The 23,148-nt window shown below is 38.4% G+C and overlaps 1 protein-coding gene and 1 long non-coding RNA gene across 11 annotated transcripts in view; one reads left to right on the top strand and one right to left on the bottom strand.

Annotated features, from left to right (window-relative positions):
• The window catches only part of UNC79 (unc-79 homolog, NALCN channel complex subunit), a 117,149-nt gene that overhangs the window by 39,790 nt on the left and 54,211 nt on the right, over positions 1–23,148 (bottom strand). For 5 of the 6 annotated variants that reach the window (XM_055715430.1, XM_055715427.1, XM_055715428.1 and 2 more), the window contains 9 exons: positions 21,895–22,077; positions 20,921–21,083; positions 17,815–17,967; positions 15,124–16,341; positions 12,830–12,937; positions 8,449–8,565; positions 6,387–6,470; positions 3,904–4,006; positions 1,974–2,114 (listed from right to left, as the gene is read on the bottom strand). In XM_055715430.1, the coding sequence (XP_055571405.1) occupies positions 1,974–2,114; positions 3,904–4,006; positions 6,387–6,470; positions 8,449–8,565; positions 12,830–12,937; positions 15,124–16,341; positions 17,815–17,967; positions 20,921–21,083; positions 21,895–22,077 (2,270 nt within the window). The remainder of the gene's footprint in view (positions 1–1,973; positions 2,115–3,903; positions 4,007–6,386; positions 6,471–8,448; positions 8,566–12,829; positions 12,938–15,123; positions 16,342–17,814; positions 17,968–20,920; positions 21,084–21,894; positions 22,078–23,148) is intronic. The other variant, XM_055715429.1, reaches the window with a different exon arrangement.
• LOC114015750 (uncharacterized) overlaps positions 1–23,148 on the top strand; it is a 77,345-nt gene that overhangs the window by 30,882 nt on the left and 23,315 nt on the right. The gene's annotated exons all lie outside the window — the stretch shown is intronic.

A 23,148-nucleotide genomic window follows, 5' to 3' on the forward strand; every position in this document is an offset into this window, starting at 1 on the left:
CCTAGAACTTTTTCTCTTCTGAAAATCCCAATAGATGCCTATGTGTACCTGCAGGTACCCAAATAACTTTTGAAAATCTGTGTATTCTTTAGCTATTCTGAAAGGCCCTGGATTTCCTACTTCCTTGTTTCCTTTTCTAAGCATGAAAATAGTAGTTCTTTTTCTAAGAATAAAAATGCAAGAAGTCCAATTCATTCTCACCTCTGCTGGAGGTAATGACACAGCACTGCTTGCTGAAAGACAGTGACTTAGGTTATACATATGAGGCACCTGAATGCCTCTTTGCTTGTATATGCTACTTATTTTGCATGTATTGAAAGTAATTCCTTTGTGAGAAGCCTCTTACTGGACTTAGAATTTGTCAAAAATGACAGAAAACTCAGGACATTTACCAGGAATATTCATGTTGCATGCCATCTGCTGCTCTAAAACAATCAGCTGTCTCCCTCTAAAGATGCAGCATTTCCTCCTCAAAGCACAGAAAAAAGTAGCCCACTTGGCCCTCATCCCTTGATAATTTATCTTCCAAATGATTTCCCCTCTGTGGCTGTAGTACTGTTGTTTTTACAAGAATCACAGAGAATGGATAGCATCTGTCTAGATTAGAAACTTTGCCTCCATCACAGTTCATTAGCAATGACAGCAGGGAACTGCAGCCTTGAAATTAATGGAAATGGAGGACGTGAATAGCTGCTGTGTTTAAATGGAATTTGGAGGTAGTGGAGAGGCAGGGATGTGAAAAGCTGTACCCCTGCAGAAGTCACAGTCAAGCAATTTTAACTTCAGTCACTGGAAAGAACATGGAAAAGGAAATCTGTGCATCGTTTCTGCAGTTCTCATGCTGCTCAGAAGTTTATTCTGGAACACCCCCAACACATCCCTCCCACCTCTTAGGCAGGAAGTTGTGGAAGTGGCCAAGGCAGCAACAAGAAGAAGAACAATAGTAACGGTGTAATTCCCTTATCCCGTGCACACTGGACAGAAGTAACAAGAGAAAAATAATAGACACCAAATGTTTAAGACATTATCAGAGACAATCTCATGCTGCAGCTAGTTAGAAAGCCTCATAAGGAGATGCAGCTCTTTACTTAATTAGCATACAAAATATGGTCAAAAAGCCTGAAGAGCTTCAGGTATGCTAATGAATAATTATTCCTACGAGTCAACAGTCCTCCAGGAGGAAAAAAAAAATCCAGAAAAACTGACCATATTTGTGCATAACTTATAAAGCAGGAACTACATAAAAGTGTAAAAGTCTTTCAAAGCAGCAAAAAGGGGTAGCCAAGAGAATTCAGTCTTTACAAGAAGCACAGAAGCTCTTTAAGAACATAACACTACAAAGACTGGGCCAAGGTACCCCACTTGTTAAGAAAGCTTTCAAGAGAGCAGAAGAAAGGAAAGGTGAGGGAAGTTATTAGGAAAAAAAGGCAGCTTCTTTCAAGAAGCTGAAGTCATGTCTCAAATAAAAGCAGAAAAGAGCATAAATTCTGACAAATCCAGTGTAAAAACAAAAGGAAGGTGGACCAAAAAATGGTTCAAGGACCAACTAGCAGAAGGAATAAAAACAAACAGTAAATGTTTCTTCAGATAAAATGGGATCAAGAAGCACACCAATTATTGCATCAATTGCTGTTCAGGTAATAAACAGGGTCCTCAAGGAAGATAAAGGTACTGCAGAAAAACTTAGTTCTTCACATCGCTGCTCACAGTGGGACAAGTTGGGGAGATTCCCAAGCTGGAACCTCCATTTGGAGGGTTAAAAGGGAGGACATGAAAGGAGCTGACCAAACCTGAAGCGACAGTGGAAGAAGTTACATAAGAAACTGATAAAATGAGTAACACAGCAGACAGAACCAGGTATCATTCAGTTAAGAGTTCTAAAACACATAACTTTATATAGTGTAATAAATTTACCCAGCTGCAGGCACAAAACTCTTTCAGTCATATCAGAGAGAGGAAAGTCCTGAATTTACCTTCCTACAGACTGCATGATGTCCAACAGCAGAGGAGCAGCCAAGTCTGGACTAAGGTGAATGAAGGTTGAGAGCACAACTATGGCCAGGCCTAGTGTTTCTTCATCATATTCTTCAAGAATAGCCCCACAGTCATGGCATCTGCAAAGAACAGTTTTAAAAACTGACATTAACAAATTTTAAACAAAGTATTACTATATATACACATACTTGTATAATTATGTCTCTTTAAAGTACTATTACTTAGCGCATCCTGTTTAAAATGTATTTAGAAAGGTAACGCAATTGTGATCTTTCTATAATTAATAACAGTCTGTGGCTTTCAAATATTAATCAAGCTTCTCACTAGCTGCACTGGCCGTTTCTTCACTAACAAATGAAAGAGGGCCACAGGGCAGGCCTTCTTTTCGGTCCTGCATTGGCAAGTGTTGGCCAATTCCCTCACTGTATTGGACTTCTTCAGTTTCCACTACCCAAGAGAAATCTGAAGCAGTGAAGACCAGCCCTCAGCAACGTGAACACCAGCCAGTTTATGCAACTCAGGCTCAGGCAAGGGCTCAAATCCCTGGCACTCCTCTATTTAGCAGCATAGACACAAACAATGACACTCATGGATGATCTTAAAGAGATGGAACAATTTCACACTGTCCTTCCTGTCAGTCACAAATTATGAATAACGTATTATACGATTAGGAAACAATGATCTGATTGGTTCCCACAGCAGTTATAGCTATTAAGAAAGAAATGAAAGGACCTCTCAGGGGCACAGAAGCTTAGATTTCAGAAAAGTCTGCTTTCTCAGGGCTGATTTGCTGCTGAGTCACTTACCCTTTCTGAAATGCTCAAAAACAACTGATGTAGTTCTGAAAGGGCTCCATAATGTCTAATTATAAAGGGGATGTCAGATTTAGAAGAGATGAGACAGGCTTTCACAACCCACAAAAAAGGCAAACCAATGTGGGAAACTGGCTTATCTCAGCCCAGTAGGAAGGCTTGCTTAATTGGATCAATCAGTTGCTAATGAGTCCAACAGATTGTGATATTTTAAGTTAATGGAATTGTATAGGCAATTTTCTTACCTTTGAACAGTAAGAAAATATGCCAACAGAATCGTGAAAATCAAGCTCACCCAGTCTATATCTTAATAGGTGGTGCTAGAGCTTTGGTGAAATGGCCAAAGGAGGTGCCAAAAATAAGCCTAACTTTTGGGATGCTTCACTTTGCCACACATTAAGGTCCACTTCCAGTCACAACCTGCACAATGGCCCTGTCTTTCTCCAGTGATCACCCTGGCACATCCGTCTTACTGAACTGAGCACAAAAACACAAGCAAGAACTTCTGGCTTTTCTTCCCAATTTTTGACCAAATCAATGCATGGCTCCCTGCTGACTGCTTTACTTCTTCATTAAATGAGCACACTTAGATTTAACACTTCCTTTTGAGGCATTTAACCAACCAATTTAGGTTTGCAAAAGCTTTTGGGATCAGTGAGTATCAGCATTAAAAATGCCACATTGGTTACATATCAACAGTTACCTATTCCAAAAGAAAAGCCGAAGAAATTTTAAAAAAGAACTTTTATTTTTCTTACGGTGAAATTGGGTTTTGATGGATCACAAGGAACCCTTGATTTAAAATAGAATGGAAAGTGCTTCCCCTGCCCTCCATGCACACACAATAGCCTAAGCCATCATGTCACCTGTGCAAACTCACACAGGTGCTAATTAATTAAAAGCACATCTTGCTAGCAGTGTTTAGAAAATGTTAAACTTGGGGTAAAAAGAAAAAAAAAAAAAAAATCAATCATACAAACTTAGCATACAAATAAATTATATAATGGACTTTATATTTCCATAAAATATATCTACACTTTACTTGACCTATTTGAAGTTCAACTAGTTCTTTGAGAGGAACAGGAAAAGAACTTACTTGTCAGTCATCACAATGGGCTGGTCATCGGCAAATTCTTCTGGTGCTGGTACAAACATACTGACTATACTGGGTGCTGACAGCAAGCTAGATTTTGTGGCACCTTAAGGTAATTAGGAGGAAAAAAAATAAAAAACAAAAAAAAAGGAAAGAAATTCACTAAACAGAAATCCAAACTGCTTGAAGAGCAGACTTCTAAAAAGCAGCCATAATGGTTTTACTGTGCACAGAAATAAGAAATAAAGTGTGTCTACAAAAGGATATAAATCACAGTCCTTGCTTCTCCCAGATTATTCTTATTACTTAGCACTATTATTTAAAAAAATTACCAAAAAAGCAGCCTTGGAAAAAAATTAACAAAGAACAAAAATTCCAGGAAGGTGGATGTAATTGTATTTAGTCATATTTAGGGAGAGAGGATGATTCTACAGTTGCTATGAGACTGGACACGAGATTTGCAGTCTTTCCCTGTACTTCTGGGGAATTACCTTCCCATAGTTCTCCGTGACATGAAGAAGGAAACAAGTTCATATGTCTCAACACCAGGTTATCAATCTATTCCTACCATCCCTAAGAGAAACATAGGAAAGAAATCAGGAAAGGACAGCTAGAAGTAATTCATAAGGAGCTGAGAAACGTTGAGAACACTGGAGGCTTAATGATTAGAAATGTTTTCTGTTGAAAGTCTTCACAAGCATCTTTATTCTCCACAGATGAGCTGTTCAGCTGGGCATAGCCACTGTGATCATGCCAGCTTATGGGGTTCCCTTTGCTTTTGGCTCTTTTTGTGTACCTGATTTCTGATAGATGCTTGTTTCAACAGGAAAAGTTATGGATAATGGAAGATTCAAACTCTTGGCTTCTCCGAGTTCTGCTTTCCTGAACTACAACAATATAGGGTAGTCCAACAGTCTAACATCTCTCTAGTATGGTGGTTTTCCTCCCTTGGTCCCTTTGTTTTCATTAAACAGAAAATAGCAATTGCAGGAAATAAACACAGAAGGAGCAATTCTCCAGCTCATCTGGTTGCTAAGAAAACCTCAAGAAGAATAATCAGACTCATTCATGAGCTATCAGAAACTTGGATCAAAGCTACTATGATGTACAAGCTATGTCATTGATCTGAGATGCTTTGTGATGATCATGCAAACAGTTAGCAGTTTCATTCTCCAGGTCACTAAGACAGAAAGTGATTCAATTCCTTAAGAAAAGTATCTGTTTTGGTGGCCACATGTAGCTGAAACGATTGAGACAACATTACTCTTGTTCCCAGACAGGTCAGCTCCATTAATGACTTCAGGGAATTCAGCCGTTATCATCATCATTAGGTATATAAGATTAGGTATATATGCCCCAAGGGCATCTCATTTTAAAGACCAATCTATGAAAAGTTCATTTTGTGAACCAGTTTTTAGAAGAGTACCAATGCCCTTTTGATGCCAATTCAACCACAGATTAAGTAATCCATTTTATCAACTTTCTTGCTGGATGCTTCAGTCTGCAGATTCGGATTTCATGTTAACATTAGCCTGTTCTGATAACTTTTAACTATGGAAAAAGGAGGAAGGTTCTCCAACTAAGCTAGGTTCAGGTGGAATTTATGATGAGATAATCCCAGTTACTGCAGGAAAAGCAAATTTAATATCAGGTTTCAGGAAAAACAATCTAACAAGCTCCCACAATTTCTGAACTCAAAATATGTGGAGTGATGAGGGCTTGTTTCACAAGAATAAGATAGGTTTTAAACAGTCATTTTACTAGGAAGAAAATGTTTCTTTTACATATAGAGTTTGGTACTTCATAACTGTCCCCTGAGATTTTGGTGGATATGAGCAGACACTTCAGGAAGTCCAGAATACTCTTCAGAAACATAGGACACCATCCAGAACACAAGGAATAGGAGCAAATTTACGCATCTTTCTAGCCAGGTTTTTTTCTTCCCCCCTCACAAATGAATAAAAACCCTCTACCGTGACTTCGGAAGTTTCGCTGTCATGTTCTCTAGATGTAAGTCACATTGCAGCACACAAATACTAAAAGCTGTCATAATGCAGGTTAAAATGTTGGAATAAGACTTAACTACTTAAAATAAAAATGTCCTCTCTTGTGCACTGAACAGTGAGAAAAATCATGATTTAGGCAAAGAAAGTAGGTCACTGCCCCATTGCAAGGCTCTAAGAAAGTCTGGATGTATTTCAGCTGTGAAGGAGGAGAGTTCATAAAGAAATGAAATTTAACCACACTCTACATAGAGTCTTTTATTTCCAGGTTGACAGCCAAAACAAGAACTAGCAGAAAGCCAGTACTTCTTACCAGTTGTCCCTGTCTTGCAGTAAATGTCTTATCTAACAATTTTCAATAACCTACATTCTGCAGGACAGTACAGGCAAACGGAACATACAATTCAGCACCATTTAGTACTAACCAAAATACTTCCTGACAGTCTTAGCAGAAAGATTAGGTCAAATGGACACTGAACTAACCTCTGATTCTTAGTGGTGGTCCCTCCAAGTCAGGGTTTAGGCAAACGGGGACATTGCATAGCCGCTTTCCATGCTGTATCTGCTCTGTGAATAAATACAGAACTTCAGTCTCCAGAAATACGAATCCAGCACCTGCCACCAGCACCGCAAGACTTTTAACAGTTAAAACAAGAGAAAGACAAACAAAACAGATACTGAAAAAAGGAAAGAGTTAATTTTTTAAGCACAGAAAAGGGGGGAGAGGGAGGGGGAGAAAAAGATGAAAGAAGTCCACAAAGGAAAAAGACACAGATAACCTAATACCAAAGAAGGCATTTTAGGGAAGTGTCATTAAACAAGAAAGGAAGTGCTAGCCATAAAGATTCAACAAGATATGGAAGGAGTCACAAAAAGAGAAAGACAGTGTTTAGAAACACCAAGAGACTAGAAGTCAGGTATAGTTTGTGCTGACAGAAGCAAGATACAAAATTATTTCATTGTACAGATAGCAAGCTTGGGGAAAGAGTGGTTTGGAATAAGATATTAAATAGACACAGACACATGCTACCTACCAATGTAAAAAACAAACAAAAAAGCATGCATGAACCAAGCATGCATCATACACTTATGTGGGATAAGACTATTTCCTAGTTGTTATACCTGCAAACAATGAGTACTAAAATTGTGGTGTGACATTGAAATGACAAAGTCACATTGAGCACTTGTCCTGAAAAAAAACCACCTGTTTTCTGTCCAAATATTAATTTTACTTTGAAGCTAATTGTTGAAAGAGAGACTGAGATGCAAAGCTTTCCAGAAAAGAACACTTCATTTTGCATCTCCATGCCTGGAGGCCTTTAGCTGGAATGAATGTTAGAGAGAAAAGTCATAGATGTTGTGAAAAAAGCTGGTGGACTCGGAACAAGATCAACACAACAGGGTTCCTAAGTAGTTTTGAGTACTGACTTGTTCCTCTTGAATACAGGCTAACTACTTTTTGCAGAATGAAAGCGATAACTTTTTCATCTCTAAACCCTTGCCTGAGAAAGTAGGTGATACCAGCTAAGTCTCTTCAATAAATAAACTTACCTGCTGATATGACAAAGAAATCCATTGTTATCATTGAGAAATTCTGACCTTCATGATTTAAAGATCTCATGCTGAGCATGCTACTCAGACTGCAGTAGAAAGGAGAATCCTGAACTATATACGATACCTTTAGCCATTCTTCAGCTACAAGATTTAGTTTGACAGAACTCTATGCTGAAGACTGAATTAAGCAAAACTTTTAATTCAGCTGTCCACAACTGGCAATGAGACATTCATTCAGCATGCTAAGTTCCATATAATGTTTTAACCATTGCTTTCAGTGGATGCATCTGGACCTGCTGATAAATTCCTAAGAGGCATGACTCTATAATGTCACTAATAGTAAAATGGGCATTAAACTATCTAGCATTTATTATAAACTAGAATGAAATCATCATCTAGTGACAACTGCTATAAATTTGGCCATAACAGAACATCTTTCGTAGAAGAAAAAAATCAGAACACTTGAGTAATAAAGAAATTATGTGCTTAATTCAGTTTTCATTGCTTTGCATTCATTCTAAAGGGAGCAAAAGCAGGTCAGTGAGTGAACAGAAACTTCAGGTGTTCAGCATGAGCTGGCAGAAACTTCTCTAAAGAGAAACAAAACGCTGATACGAGGCGTAACTCCTTGGGTACCAAGACCATTGTAAACATACATGCAAATAAAGGATTCCATGCACCAGGGATAAAATCCTATGTCTAATGAAATCAACAGTGATAGTTCCATTTCATTCAGTGAGGCCAGGAAATAATCCAAGTGATATGCAAAATTGCAGGGACATCACTGTACTAGAGAGACTACCTCCCAAATATCCAACTGCTCAAATTCACACCAGGTGAGAATCTGGTACTCACTATAAAGTTTCACTTTAGACTTGAGACTGAATACTTATCTGCAATGGTAGAATAGAAATAGTCACTTTTTAAATGGATTGATAAAGAAAGTAATTGGTTTAGGAAATAGAAATAAAGAACAATAAATGCAGCTCACCAGTATCCCAAGTGCTGATATTGTGGGGAGCACTAGACTGGTGTTCCAGCTGCCTCTTCATTAGCTGGTTCATTGTCAGAGCTCCCAAAGAGCCTCTTTTCATTTGTCTGAACTGAGCTGCAAGTCAGAAATGCAAAAGGATTTCAGGGGCTCAGACAACATGTAAAACTACCCTTATTTCCTGATCTTACAAGCCAGCATGAGATAAATACTGAAAGGGCAATGACTGCTTGCTCTAAGGATCTTGCTCAAGTCAGTATGTACTTTTCACACAACTACACCAGGTACAGTTCTGGCCCCAATGACATTAGTCATAAGTGACTTGGATTCAGGATCTTATCCGCTGTGCCAACTGTCAATACTTTTTTGTCTCCAAATATCATAAAAGCTCTTCAAAATACTTGGTATCTATGAAGTGTAAGATAGTACCCCCAAAAAAACATGCTGACAGGTGATAAACGTACACTTGAATCTCACTCACATACAGTGTACCAAGGAAGGAAACTCAGTGTCTTCCCTGCGAAGTTATGGAGGACTGCTCGGTCTGTGCTCACCATGGGAAAACAAATTCACTGACTCTGTAGCACCAGCACCCTTCATGGGTGATGCAGCCTGAACAGGACTCCTAAATACCCACCACTCAGGCATAACACCTGCACATCTCTCTGAAGTGTGACACCAGCATGCCTTTGAAGATGGGTCCCTTTTGTAAATTCTCTGTCATTCTTCTTCTTACACAGAGCTATCAAGCAGCAAGCAATCAATTTTTCCTCATCCAACTATTTACAATACTTCTTTAAATGGATATTACTGTTTGCTTTAAGAGATGTGTCTTCACTGGATAATGCTCACACACACACACACAAAAAAAAAAAGAAAGAAAAAACCCAACCACCACCAAAAAAACCCCCACCAAAAAAACAATTGTAGATTTAAAATTTAAGACCTTTTTGGTCATGTATTTTCTCAGTGCTTAAATGGAGGAAGAAACACATCATATATAACTCTTGACTCTCCTTTTTCTCCATTCATAGGAAAATTCAAATTGAATGAAAATAATAGATTCACTTTCACAATTGAGTCTGAGCAATAAACTTCCACCACTAAAACCAAAATCACTGTTTACGGTATGAAGACGGAGTTTTAAGGCCTGCTTGAACAAGGCATGTGAGACTGCTGAGTTGTACCTTCATGCAGGCAAGTTTTTAAAATGTTACCTTAAGCGTATGTTTACCTGCTTTCCTCAACAGGGCCTTAAAGCAAGGGCAAAAAAGCAAAATCTTCTCCTAATGATTATTTTCAGCTGCAACTACAGTCAACATTGTTACAAAGAGTATTAACATAGTATCAGGTAGTTCCATTCTAAAATTCCTAACACCACCCAGCTAAGCTCTGAAAACAATCCACATTTCCCATTATTAAACTTGATGAAGAAGTACAGACAAGGGATAAACTACAGCTTTCAGAAAGCTCTGAGGGGTTGAATGCCTTCTAAACTTGCTCTAGCTAGTTTCTTTCCAAGAGTTTCAAATTCAGAGAAAGCAGAGTACTCCCTAACAAAAGAAATACGGGCCTTCAGTAGTAGTAAACACAATGATAACTTCAGTGGGAATCTGCACACTCCAATTATTTTATTAGGTAAAGTATTTTACATTTTCCCTCTTTATATCCTTTCAATATATCACAGTTCATTTAAACTCTGTTTTTGGTCCAAGTACAAACTTCTCCAGCATTGCTGCAAACCAGACATTGTATAACTGAACTTCTGAGACTGAGCCAGACCAAGAGACCATTCCATGTTTCACTTTTAGAAGTTACACTGCAGCTGCCTTTTACAGCAAATTATGAGAAAAATAAGATTTCCATTGTTTCCAGGGCAAGGATTTTTAAATAGATGCTTTATCACTTTATCAGGCATAGAATTTCCTGATGAAAGAACAGCAATTAATGTTAGAACTGACAAGACTGCTTGGAGTGCAGATGACTGTCAAAATATAGAAAATTATCTCTGAATTTTCTTAACAGCTTTTGCAAATGTAATTAAAAAAGTGTCATGCATATTTCACATAATCAGGCTATTATTGAGCAGGTCTGGATTTCCAGGGTTATTTACTTGATTTCTCAAGGACAGCCATGATTTCAAATACTGATAAGAAAAAAAAAAATCTAAAAAACCAAAACCCCAGGTTGCTGCCAGCCCAGTGTTGGAGCCAGGCTGATTTCTGTGGGCCAGTACATGACTTTTCATGCCTATGACTGACTATTGGCATAGGGAGGGAAGTTTTCCTTGATCAGGTTTTCTACAAGAAACCTGAAAATCATGACAAGATCAGTTCATTTAGTAGCTGGTGAGCCTTTCAAATGTTAGCTAGCGATCTGGTCAATCATCCCTCCGTTGCTGTGGAATTCTCTACTCCAGAAGAGAAGTCCAAAGTCAAAATCTTCCTATCACAGTTTGATGAAATATGCCTTCTATGGCCAGCCACTGGCTGTACAAGTAGTGTTATCTGTTTCTGTTACAGAAATGCCTTGTGCTCACAGTCCTGATTAGGGCTTATTATGCAAAGCACTGTAAAAACACATAATAGAAGTCAAAAAATATTTCAGTCTAAATGGATAAGAGACACAATGGAAGCATTCATGTCCCTTTTTGCAGTTGGAAACTGAGGCATACAGAAAGAGGAAAGGCATTTTTACAAAGGAATGTAGGCTCAATGTCATATAGATACTATTCCCAGTTTCATATATGAGAATTTACAGGAACACCTAGCACTCAGTGAAACCAGAGAGAGATTGGTCTCTAACGGGCACCTCTTAAGCTGCTTTAGCAAGTGACATCTGTATCATTAGGTGGCCAACAAATGTACTCAGACTACGAGATGCACACGAGACAAGATTCTTGTGGTAAAACTGGAGAGGCAACTTCTAATTTGGAGTGCTCATCTAGCATGTCTAAAACAACATCTTCCTTTAATAGGCCAGACACCCCTTACAATCAAATCAGCAAATGCTGAATTCCAGAAACTGAAATTCAACATTTCTACAGCAATCTGAAATCACAGCTTAGCAAGACAGTTGAGCTGATCTAGCAGCTCACTGGTATCAAAGCAGGTCATCACGTCCCCTCCCTTTTCTACTAGTCAGTCTTGTCTCACCAACCTTCAGATGTGTTACTTAACTTTACCTAGATTGACACACCATTCTGGATTTTGTCAGAGTTCTAAGATGCCTGCACTTTCCAGTGTTGCCTACATCTGCTCTGTTAAGCCATGTGTCAATATCTCCTTAAACCAACCCAGTTCACTTTCCACTGAAATGGGTATGGGAGTGCATTGGGTCTGGCTGAGCCCCACAGCAGCCCCCACAGTGCTGTGCTTGTACTGGTAGCTAGAAGGGTGGTGATAACACACCAGAGTTTTGGCCGCTGATGAGCAGTGCTCGCACAGCATCAAGGCCATCTCCCCCACCTTCCCCCCCCCTCACCAGTAGGCTGGGGGTGGGCGAGATCTTGGGAGGGAGCACAGCCAGGACAGCTGACCCAAAGGGACCAGTGGGATAGTCCACACCATATGACCAGTAATAAAAGCTAAGAGAAAGGAGAAGGAAGGGAGGACATCCATTATTTACAACGGTTGTTTTCCAGAGCAACCATTATGCATACTGAAGCCCTGCTTCCTGGGAAGTGGCTGAACATCATCTGCTGATGGGAAGTAAAGAATAAGTTTTGTTTTACTTCACTTCTGGGCACACGACTTTTCCTATTGCTTCATTAAACTGACTTTATCATGACCCACATTTTTTTCTCATCTTATTTTCTCCCACCCTGTTCTGCTGAGGAGGGCAGTGATAGAGCGGCTTGGTGGGCACCTGGCATCCAGCCAAGGTCAACCCACCACAGGGAGTCTCAGATAAATAGTTGCTGTATTTCAGTGAGCAGCTGAGGAAGTAGCATTTCAAGGCATTTTAAAAAAAATTACAAGAGCTTTTTTTCCTGAACTACAGCAAGAAATGTACTGAAGACCATGCTAACAGCCCTATGGAACCCTCATCCTCTGCTTCTGTGTACTGACAGTTACCAATGCTTTCGCTCACTGGAAAATAAACATTCAGCTTTAATGAAGTACTGCTTTTAGCAGTTACCTATTCTAACTCAAGAAAACCACATTTGTCAGATTTACCACACCACAACAGAAAATCTTGCAGCCACTAACTGCTAAAATCCTGCTGACCATCAGAGATTTAACAGGTCTAATGATATCCAACACAGCTGTACTTCCAAGAATCAATGAAACTCAAGGGAAGGCATTTACCATACATGATACACATCTGATGTACAAATACAGCAACTTAGATTTAATCCTCAAACCAGAGGTAAACTTACTTGATATGGAAGAGTGACTACTTGTCTCTGGGACACCTGCTTCAAGAGTCGGTGCAGATGATGACTCTCTTGGCATTTCCAGTGTTGAAAGTCCTTTGGTAGCAGGATCTGCGTGTGAAATTTGTGCTTAAACTTTCAGTATTTAGAATCAGTGTGAATGTCATAACAATTTTTATAGAGGCACAGGAATCTACTGGTTAAAAACACTTTTATAAGGAGATTTCTACCTGTGCTTTTTAGAGCTCAGAACTAATAAATGCACAAAGAGTTTGATTTTGATCCCACTCATAGAGCGATTATCAGAACCACCAACACAGAAATAAGAAAGGTACCACTGAGGTAAGTTAAAGTGACAGCTTAGCACCTTTTAAAAGCCTTATCCCCAACATGTTACCAGTTTTTATTCAAAAGGCTGCTGATCAAGCAGTTGATCCTTAAAGAGTCAAAGAGTTTAAGATTCTATCATTAAAAAGAAAAATAAGCCACTAAAGCTAAAGTTTTTATTTTATGATGACTGATACTGTCAATATGTGAAGAATAAAGCAAAAAAATTTTCAAGTGATGGCTGGTTTCAGCATAACCTATAAAAAGTCTGTGCTGTAAAAAGTCTCAGGCAGGAAACTGTGTAGCCCAGCATCACGCACTTGAAGAAACAACCTGTTTGGATATTTAATTCAGAGATCAGTTCTTCTGAAACATATGGAAGTATATTAGCCAGAAAAAGCTTGACTAAGACTGAAATTATCATCAGCCCATTATGATGGTGATATTAAGCCTACTAAAATGAATTACAACACATAAATTTTAAAATAGTAATCAATAAAGCTAAACAAAGCAAAACAGAACATAAGAGATACATTAGACTACCCAATACCTAGTTATCTGAATTGCTAAGTGAGCACTTATTAAGTCATTGTGAATGTTTTATGCTCCCTTTGGATGACATACTTAGATGCATGCAGCCAAATGACCATCATATAATCCTAGGTTCCATGTGCTGTTTCAGAACTGGGACAGGTCTCCCAAGCAGTTTCAAGGATGACAGTCTCAGTTACTGCATGAAAACTGGCCCTTACTAACAGTTAAAAAGGCATTCTAGTTTAACTGCTCAATTATTTTCATGGCCACTCTTCTCTAAGCACCTCTGAACAGTTCAAAATCCCTTGGCTTTTTGTTTTTACAAAGCTCCAGTAGTTCCTCAGCTTACTGGAACCACAACTGGGATGACAGGCCTGAAACATAAAGGGAACAGCATAACTATGATCACACTGAAGGATTTCTCCTTGTAAATGTGGAATATTGCAATAGGAAATTATAATATGGTTCCCTCTGAAGCAATTAAGAAAGAAGTAGTAAGGTCAGGAATGCATAAATACTCCCCCTTACTTCACCAGCAACAAAGAACTGAGGCCTGAAGGACTCTTTCTTTTTTTAATTAGTATGTTAAAAAAAGACTAGTACAATTCTAATAACTGGAAAAAAACCTGAAAAATCCCAGCAATAGAAGTAAAGAGGCAGCAGCATACAGTTCTTGCATCTGTTTGACACATCCAGTTGGAAACAGAGGAAACAGCTAGAACACTTTCTTTCCACCTGAAAAACTTAGTAACAAAACCCTGTATTGAAATGTCCTGAAAAAACTTGGGATACACAGAAATACTGTATGGCTTTCCCCATGCTTGAACTTTAAATCTTTAACAAGCACAAGCCATGTAAACTTTGTGGATACCCAATACAAAGAAGGCTACAAAAAAGTTTTACTGTAGAAAAACAAAATATCTGCGTGTGCCTGATCCTAAATTCAAACTGTGGTTAATTCCAAGAGCTCTTAGTTCTGAAGTCTAAAGCCAGCTCAGCTTTACACTTCGTCATCCAGTCTGCTTTCCACTGCCTTGATGAATCCACTTTGCAGATGAAATGAAAGCCAAAATCACTACACATAGAAGAGAATCAGTGTAGCATGGACTAGATTAGCAGGATAAAAGGCACAGAAGTATGACAATTTTTATGACTCCCCACATAAAGAGGCCATGGAATTTCACTCCCTAACTTGGATATCAGAGCCGATATTTTTGTCACTGAGCTCTACCTCCTTTTCAAGTGTGCCCTCACACATGCACAATACCCATATGGTTAGTACCCTCACTGTGAGAAGCAAACACCTGAGAACATTCAGCTAGCTCAGGCCACATTAGATGCTATAGACACATACAGACATCTCTCCTTACACTGGTCTGTTACTAAAACCTTCATGCAGTAATAAGCCTTTTGACTGAGTCAGTGATTGAGCTCACCTGTCTCCTTCTGCTCTCCCAGCTTGTCAAGGATGTTAAAGGAAATGTCCAGGTATTCTCTCTGAATAGCACTCACAGCAATCTTCCTCTGCTTCCTCTGGCGAGGAACAATCTGAATCTTAAATTCTGACTCCTCAGCCTCCTCTTCTTGTTTCTGCTCCATGGTTTGTTCAGTGTCAGACTCTGCGTTGGTATCAAGTTTATCACTTTCTGTTTGGTTTTCAGAATCCTCGGGGACTTTAATAAGGACTGTCTTCACATTTGGGCTTGGAATTGCTCCACTAGGTCTAATTTCTTCCACACTGAGCTCAGAGTTATCATCAAGGGACATTTCTGGAAGGGCAAATGACTTCTGCAGCAGGTCTCTTTTCTGTTTCAGTGTTAGTGGGTTCCCACAGGACATGTCCTGAAGTTCTGGCTTAACTGACTCTGAAGAGTCCTTTTGATCTTTGGGAGAATTGGAAAGGGTGTCTTCTATTCCTGCTGAAGTACTGTTGCTTGTATCCTTAGAACTAAAGTCTTTGGAGCAATCTTCAATGCTGAACTGGACCAGTGGAGTTGTGCTGAGGCTGAGTGCAGAGACATTGATAGGAGTTGAGGGAGATGACACAGTGGTTTTGCCGGAGACCTCATCAGCCAGCTGGTTTGTTGTTTCTTCTTCATCGCTCTCCACTATTCTAAGGGGAGGAAGTGGTTCAAAGACTAGAGAGTCACTGTCTGAAGTGGAGAGTACTGAATGCTTTTCAGGACCCGATGTTGAGTCAGAGGACAAATCTATCAGATCTAAATCTTCTTTGGGGCCAGCAGGCTTAACTGGAGAGTCCACTTTCACTTCATAGGTTTCCATGCAGTTTAGCCTAACTTCTGGTATGACAGGTCTTCTTGTTTCCTGGAAACTCTCTGTACGAGGAAGATTTTCTTGTGTTTCTGCATTTTCAGCTTTAGTAGAAGAATTCTGCCGAGATCTTCCATAATCACTCTGCCTGTGCATGGCATAAGGAGCAGGGACAGGTGGTTTTTCTAAGTCACACCGGTCTATGCAGGACTTCCTGCGATGTTCATCTAATGAAAACAACAGGGAGTCTGCATTCCCTATATCAAGAGATTTTTGTTTTAGAGAGCGTAGTTTTTTTTTCTGAATGCTTTCTTCTCTCACACAGCGTAGAATACTGTCTTGTAAGGCCCCAGTCTCTCTATATTCAGCCAGCTCTATTTCACCTGATTAAAACAGAAAGAGCTAATACTACCTCAGTTGGAGACTTTTGGCAGATATCTTAAATTTTATCTTACAATTTAACATGACTGGCATTTCAAATACAAACTCAGCATTACTCAAAATTGTCTAGATTTTGTTTTAACCTTTAAGCCACATTACATAGATTTTTACAATGAACAACAAAAAAACTACTGTTTGGATAACAGGGTTTATCTAAATTCCATCCAAATTATAATAATCCTGGACAGATGTATCCTGAAGATAGACTGTTTAACCTTACGCATTGAAAAGAAGATGGCACAGGCAAGCAATTTCTACAAATGCTTGGGGACGGCTGCACGTCACGGTTGAGGCATGAGAGATGATGGAAGAAATGAGCTACACAGAACACCGAAGAGGTTTCAAAATAATTTTGGACTACAGCATTATGGACATCATTTGAACACCAGCATATTTTAGAGTGCACCTGCATGTTATTTACTGCAGCAAAGTGGGCTTGAAATGGATGTTATTAACTCAAGAAACAAGGGTAGCAATAGCAGTGAGGATGTAGCAGCACAAGCCTGAAATCAGACAGGTCTTTAGAGAATTCTTCCCCCAGTGATCCTAGACCTCAGCAGAGTCTAGCAACTGTGACACCAACATAGTCATACCTCCCCATCCAAGGGAGGAGTAAAGTGAGCAGTTATACTTGCTGGTACTACCACTGCATTGGTATTTTGGTAGGTGAATACATTCATTGTGAACATTTTAATAGGCTATCACTGTTGTTGTTACTATGAATAACATATTTTCACATAAAGCTGAATATTCCTGATCATTATTATCCCAGTATTTCAAAACGCTCCACATATGATTTGCCATGCAAAAAAAGCAGTGAGAAAGTTGATGTAGTTGTTTGCTCTAGTCAGAATCATTCCCCACCCTGTACAAAAACCTGGAAGAAAAAAAGGCAGGTGGGTGATGGTGGAAATCTGTCTGACTTTTTTAGGGTATTCATTTCAGAAACCTAAATTTGAAAACAAAATCCCTCCTGTTTTTTGAAGCTACCAAAGGACCCTTATTACCAATGGAAAACTGTAATATTTACAGCAGCAATGACAAATTTGCTTACCCTAGAGTCCCACCTGCTCAAAAAAAAAATTAATTTCTGAGAAAAAATAAATTTGAGGAAAAATCTTCAGCCTAATGGTAGAAGAACAGTGCAACAAATCCTCTTCACATTTTTACATTCAAAAGAGCTTGAATTTTCAGAAAACAACTGCTGATCTTAGCTATTTTTGAGTGCCTACTTTGAGATTCCTGTAAGAAAATTCATTCAGGAAATGAAGAGTGCATGCTTTCAGAAATCAAACAGAATACTTGTATTCAATTTAGGCAGTGTAACAAGCTCTACAAAGAAAGATGGTAGCTTGAAACTAAAGAGTAGGAAATTGTATTTCTGCATAAGTTTATACCAACAAAACAATTCATACTTCTCTGAACATTCATCTCAACTGGTTGATATTTCACCATTTTGCTGCCACCAATTCTTTTCAGTCTTGCAAAGAAAGTTTGAGATTCTTTATTGCAAGGTCCAGTTGGTGTATCATGAATATCAGATTCATCGAAAACACTGTCTTCCTCTGCTGGAGAAAAGAAAAAAAACTTTATTACTTTTAAGAGTGTGCACTTCCTGAATGAAAAGCTGTCTATGTAACAAAACCTCAGCTAGTTTCAATTAAACATGAATTGGAAAACAAAGAAGCACCTGAAGTTTGCAAGAAAATTTATATCCCAGGTACAATTTTGCCACTTTTGTTACATCTTGAATTAAGGTCAGAAAGGACAGAGATAAATGAAACATGGGTTACAATGCAACAAAATTATACCAAAACTTTTACCATTCTAAGCTGATTTTTTTTCTACTGGTATAAATACAGATTCTTTAGATGGAAGAAATACAATAGATCTGAATGCTAACTTGAGTAAATAACTTGTATAGTGCTCAGTGAGAAGTGGTAAGTTGAAGAAGATTGAAATTAGTACAAGAACTGCGAGGTCAGTAATAAACCAGCAAAACAGGAAAGTGAAAAAGGAAGAAAGGGATAATCTTGGGAAGCTGGTAATAGTAATAGAGTAAGACCTAAGAGTATCAGTTATGAAATTACTGGTTTAAGTAGTTACAGTAAAACATTATGCTCTAATTTGAGTCCTGCTAGTTAAAAATGGCAGAGAGTAAGAAAGATCCAAGTCTATTATCTATCAAAAAATAACCACATCACCTGTATGAAACTGCTATCAAAAAAAGGAAACAAAAAGAACAAAAAAATCCGTGTCTATCGTGTCTAGTGATTCATATCCAAGGAAATAAGAAACTCTAGTTGGAGGATAAAGAAAAGAGAGCACTCAAGAGAAGAAACAAAAAACTTTGCCTTGTTTATTCTAGTAAGCAAACATGGACAGGAAATGCATTTGGTGTCTAGGAATGAAGAGGCAAGTAAGCCAGAGTTAGAATGGCCAAAACCTGAAGAATTAAACTTTAATATCTTTTAAGAATTTTTAATTTAAGAATTAAACGTTAATATCTTTTGCTTTGAAATTGCTGGAAAGTTTCTACTACACGTGAAACTATGGAACCTAAAAGCATCAGGGATAAGATACCTAACTGATACAAAAAATCCAGAAACATCAATCAAAGCTGAGAGTAAGAATTTCTACAGGGACTGGGTTTAGGAAGTTAGGAGATCACTTTTAATATCATGTCCTATGTGTCTAACTCCTCGCTCTCCTTGGCAACAAATGCGTCTTCTCACAACATTTATCATCAGCTCTACAACACGCTGTACAGTCGCCACGATCCCCACAACAGTTTGACAAAAAAAATTAAGGAAAAGATTCAACAGTGGGAAAATCCATCTTTAGCATAGGGATTCTTGCTGCCTGACAATGAAACCCTCATCTATTCATCATTTAACCACCACCCTTGATGATGACAACAGCACACACACTACCTGAGCAGCACTAAACAAGCCTCCTTAGAAAAGGTGGGAAAGGCTTCAACTTTGCAGCTCCCCATGGAATTATACTGGCTGCTTCTTGCAAGTGAAAGAAAACTTTTCTACATCCTCTTTTTTCTGCAGCACTTCAGCAGAGGAGAATCAGCCCTATGATTAAGTCAGCATTTACAGAGCAAAATTTGCCCATTTATGGTCCTTTACCCCTGAGAAGCCCAAACCCCTTCAACAACAGCTTTGAAAAGTAAGTAAATATTATTCCCCTTACTTTAAACATAGGGAAACAATGATGAAGTGAGACACAAGGCCACCCAGGGAATCAATGTTGGACATGCGATTGGAACAGAGTTTTCTAAATCTAACTTGGCACTTACTGTGAACAGCAAGCTGGGTACTTAGGCACTTCGCTTTGTCTTAGAAAGATCTCAGAATCAATCCAGAAACTGAATGCATTTTATAAATGCATTATTATTACCTTCAGCATTATTAAGTCATTATGAATTAAGTCATTAGCTCAAAACAAATTCATAGTAAGTCTATAGTTATCTGAATTCTCTTAGCCTTCCTCTAGCAATATAAAATGTCCAAGTGAGTGAGTATATGCAACACACCATTTACATCCATTTTAAGGCTGCTTTAATTTGCTAGAGCTGAGTAATAGAGTGTTCACATAAACAAAATTTTGTGTCCTTGTTCTGCTGGATATCTTTTCATGAGCAACAAGCAGGAAAAGAGGAAAAGGTATTGACATGCATAAAAGGGGTGCTTCTTGTGTTCTTTGGAAGAAGAGTTTGCTGCACACTAGGCAGACTGTTAGAGAAGACAGATGTAAATAGCAAATAGCAGCTAAAAGGCAAAATAGTTGAGAGGCAGCTACAGATTAACATCAAAAGAACCTGTTAAACTTTGATCATAAATACTTATCACATAATAAACTTTGCAATTGTAAGGAACTATACTCAGTGACACAATGTTATTTCAAGCCCCAATCTTACACCAGTTCACACCATGACAATACCTCTGCTACAGCTAGCAAGCACATACAGAGTGAACAATTGGACACAGACTCTAAGGGTTGAACCATTCTCTTCTGCCTTTAGACACCCACATCATACACATCTGCATGTAAGCTAGTCAACTTCACCTCCTTTTACAGAGAAAAACAAACTATAGATTGAATTCATAATTTTCTCTTTTCAACATCAAATATTTGCTACTATGCCATGTTATTATAAAGCATAATCAAAATGCGGTGTCAGGCTGGTTGGACAATTAGCGTGAGGGCACGATCAGTTAATATTGTCATAGAAAAGACCAAGGACTATCCAGGCATGGCAACTGAACTACTAAGTCTAAGGTAGTTAGAGAGATGTTAGACTGCTGTGCTATGCTTAGCCTACAGAGAAACTGTGAATTTCTTTTACTCTAGATGGCTACAGCTGGTCGGGTAAGTCACATCTTGGACTAAATTTTTAGTATTACGTTCCAAAATTCAGACCATATTTACCCATCTTTACAACATCTGCAAGACTCAATGAATTAAAACAATGGCTATCATATAAACGAGAGTGTTAAAAGTAAGTACCTTTTTCCTTTTCACTGTATCGGCTTATGTTACTGTTGTCACTATACAAAGGACCAGCAGTTGCATGGGGCTTGCAGCTGTGATATTGAGCATTGAGGGTATTGACTGTGATGTGGATTAGGTGAAGTACAATCTTGCTGATTTCACAGTCTCTGTAGGGGTACTGTTCAGTGAAAAAGAAAAACTTCAGCTTTTCTCCTTAGATAAACATAGGCAGTAAAATAGAAAAATTACAAGAATATTGTCAGCTTGATGCCCTTTGCCTTCCTTTGATCATACATTTCTAAATACATCATGAGAAGCAGGACTGCTTTCAACTTTGTACACAGAATTATTTAAAAATTTAAAAAATATCCCTATTAGTAACATTCAATATATTGTTTTCTTGACTTTTATATGACAAAGCCAAATAACACAAAAGGTCTCTCATCAGAACTGTTCTCCAAATACTCTATTTCAATCAGCATGTTAACATTCATTCCTAGTGTCTCTACTTCCTTGTACACTCTACAGACCTGCTAAAAATTTGTTAAGCTTACCAAAAGTATTCACAGCTCCATCGTAGGGCATAAATACATCATATTTTAACAATACTTCCTAAAAAGCAACACTCAGCTAAATACAAGCTGCTAAGCTGACCCCTCCATTTAAAGCTACTGATTTTTTTGTAAACTAAGTCTAAATTACTCAAAATACTGTTTATTGGAACTTAATATAGCATTTTCCTATTTTCAAATCCATATCTTTCCTTTTCAGGTAACCATGTCAAAGACTATAGGCAGCAGAAGTAATAGGTCAGTAGCACAGATGAAAGCTTAATTACTTCAGACAGTGAAATTAAATGTAATGAGTAATCAACCAAAAGTGTTCTTTACAGTTATTTTCACTTGCAGTACAGTTATGCATTCCCTACAATAAATCTCAAACTGAAGTATAAATTTTAATGTGGACAGCATCTTTTTAAGACCACTTACCTTATAAAGAATGACAAGCAAAGCCTTTAACCACATCTGCCGGATGTGTGGTTTGAGGGACCAGAGGGAGCAGCGAGGAGGCTGCTGAAAATAATGCCTTAGCTGAGGACAAGTGCAATATTTCAACACCTGCACCACCAAGGGAAGAAGGTGTTTTCCCAGGTTGATGTTATAGTCCATCACCTGAAAAGAATATTACCACAGGAGTTAGCTCACCAAAATAAAATCCACTGATGTTGAAAAGAAAAATTATTAATACAGTTGAGGTACTAGTTAAGTGAAAAGAAACAAGATGTTTTTAAGGAAGTCTCACAATCAGTTAGAAACTTTCTGCCAGCTTGGCGTGTTCTCATTTTAGCTAGACAGGTACAATGGAAAAAAAAAAAAAAAAAAAAGCGCTGACATGTTCTGAAAGCTCTCATCCTGCACAGTCTAAATTTTAACATACATTGGCAAGTTCATAAAACATATTATGCTGGGATAGCCTTGTATTATAGTGTAAGTTGATCATGCTTCAGGAGTCAAAACCATATTAGGTACATCCCCTGTTTAACAGATAGGATGCAATTGTGGGGTTTGCAGCGAGGTGTGTGTGTATATTTTGGTTGTTTGGGTTTCTTGTATTAACAATGCATTTCCAGTTTTCATTATTTTCTCATCAGGCTTGCAACATTAGCTGCTGGGGGGTTTTAAGCCTCACATTTTGGAATCAGGCAATGAGACAAGAATCCCACTCTTCACTATAGCAAAGGTAAAAGTGTGTCTGCAATGTCACACAGAAAGCCTAAGCACGCAAATCCTAAAGGATCCAAGAATAAAGCTAATGAAAACTATCTTGCTTTAAATAAAATGCTCAAAAATTTTAAGTGGTAGTGTTGCTGTAGAAAGATTGCTGTTATTACTACTAGTCATAAGCCTTGCCACCATCATGACCTTTGAAGAGTGTCATGCTATTTGGTGCCTATCCTAGAGGTTTGAATCCCGATGGTTAGGTGCAGTGTGGCCACATACTCCCACTACCGTGACACAGCTGTGGTTTTGATTGAAACCGCATTGCTATTTTTCATTACCTTCTCATCAGTCTTGCAAATCAGCCATTTTTATTTAAAACCATATGTCCTGAAATCAGCAGCTAAACTACATCATAACAAGGATCCACAAAGCCCTTGTCTTACACTAACCTAGACTGGCTGACACCCAGGAAGGTATAACATCGAGCCAAGGAAACTCCAGCACAGCCCCCAAGATCTAACA

Source organism: Falco cherrug, chromosome 7, assembly GCF_023634085.1.
Source record: "Falco cherrug isolate bFalChe1 chromosome 7, bFalChe1.pri, whole genome shotgun sequence".
Classification (NCBI taxonomy): domain Eukaryota; kingdom Metazoa; phylum Chordata; class Aves; order Falconiformes; family Falconidae; genus Falco; species Falco cherrug.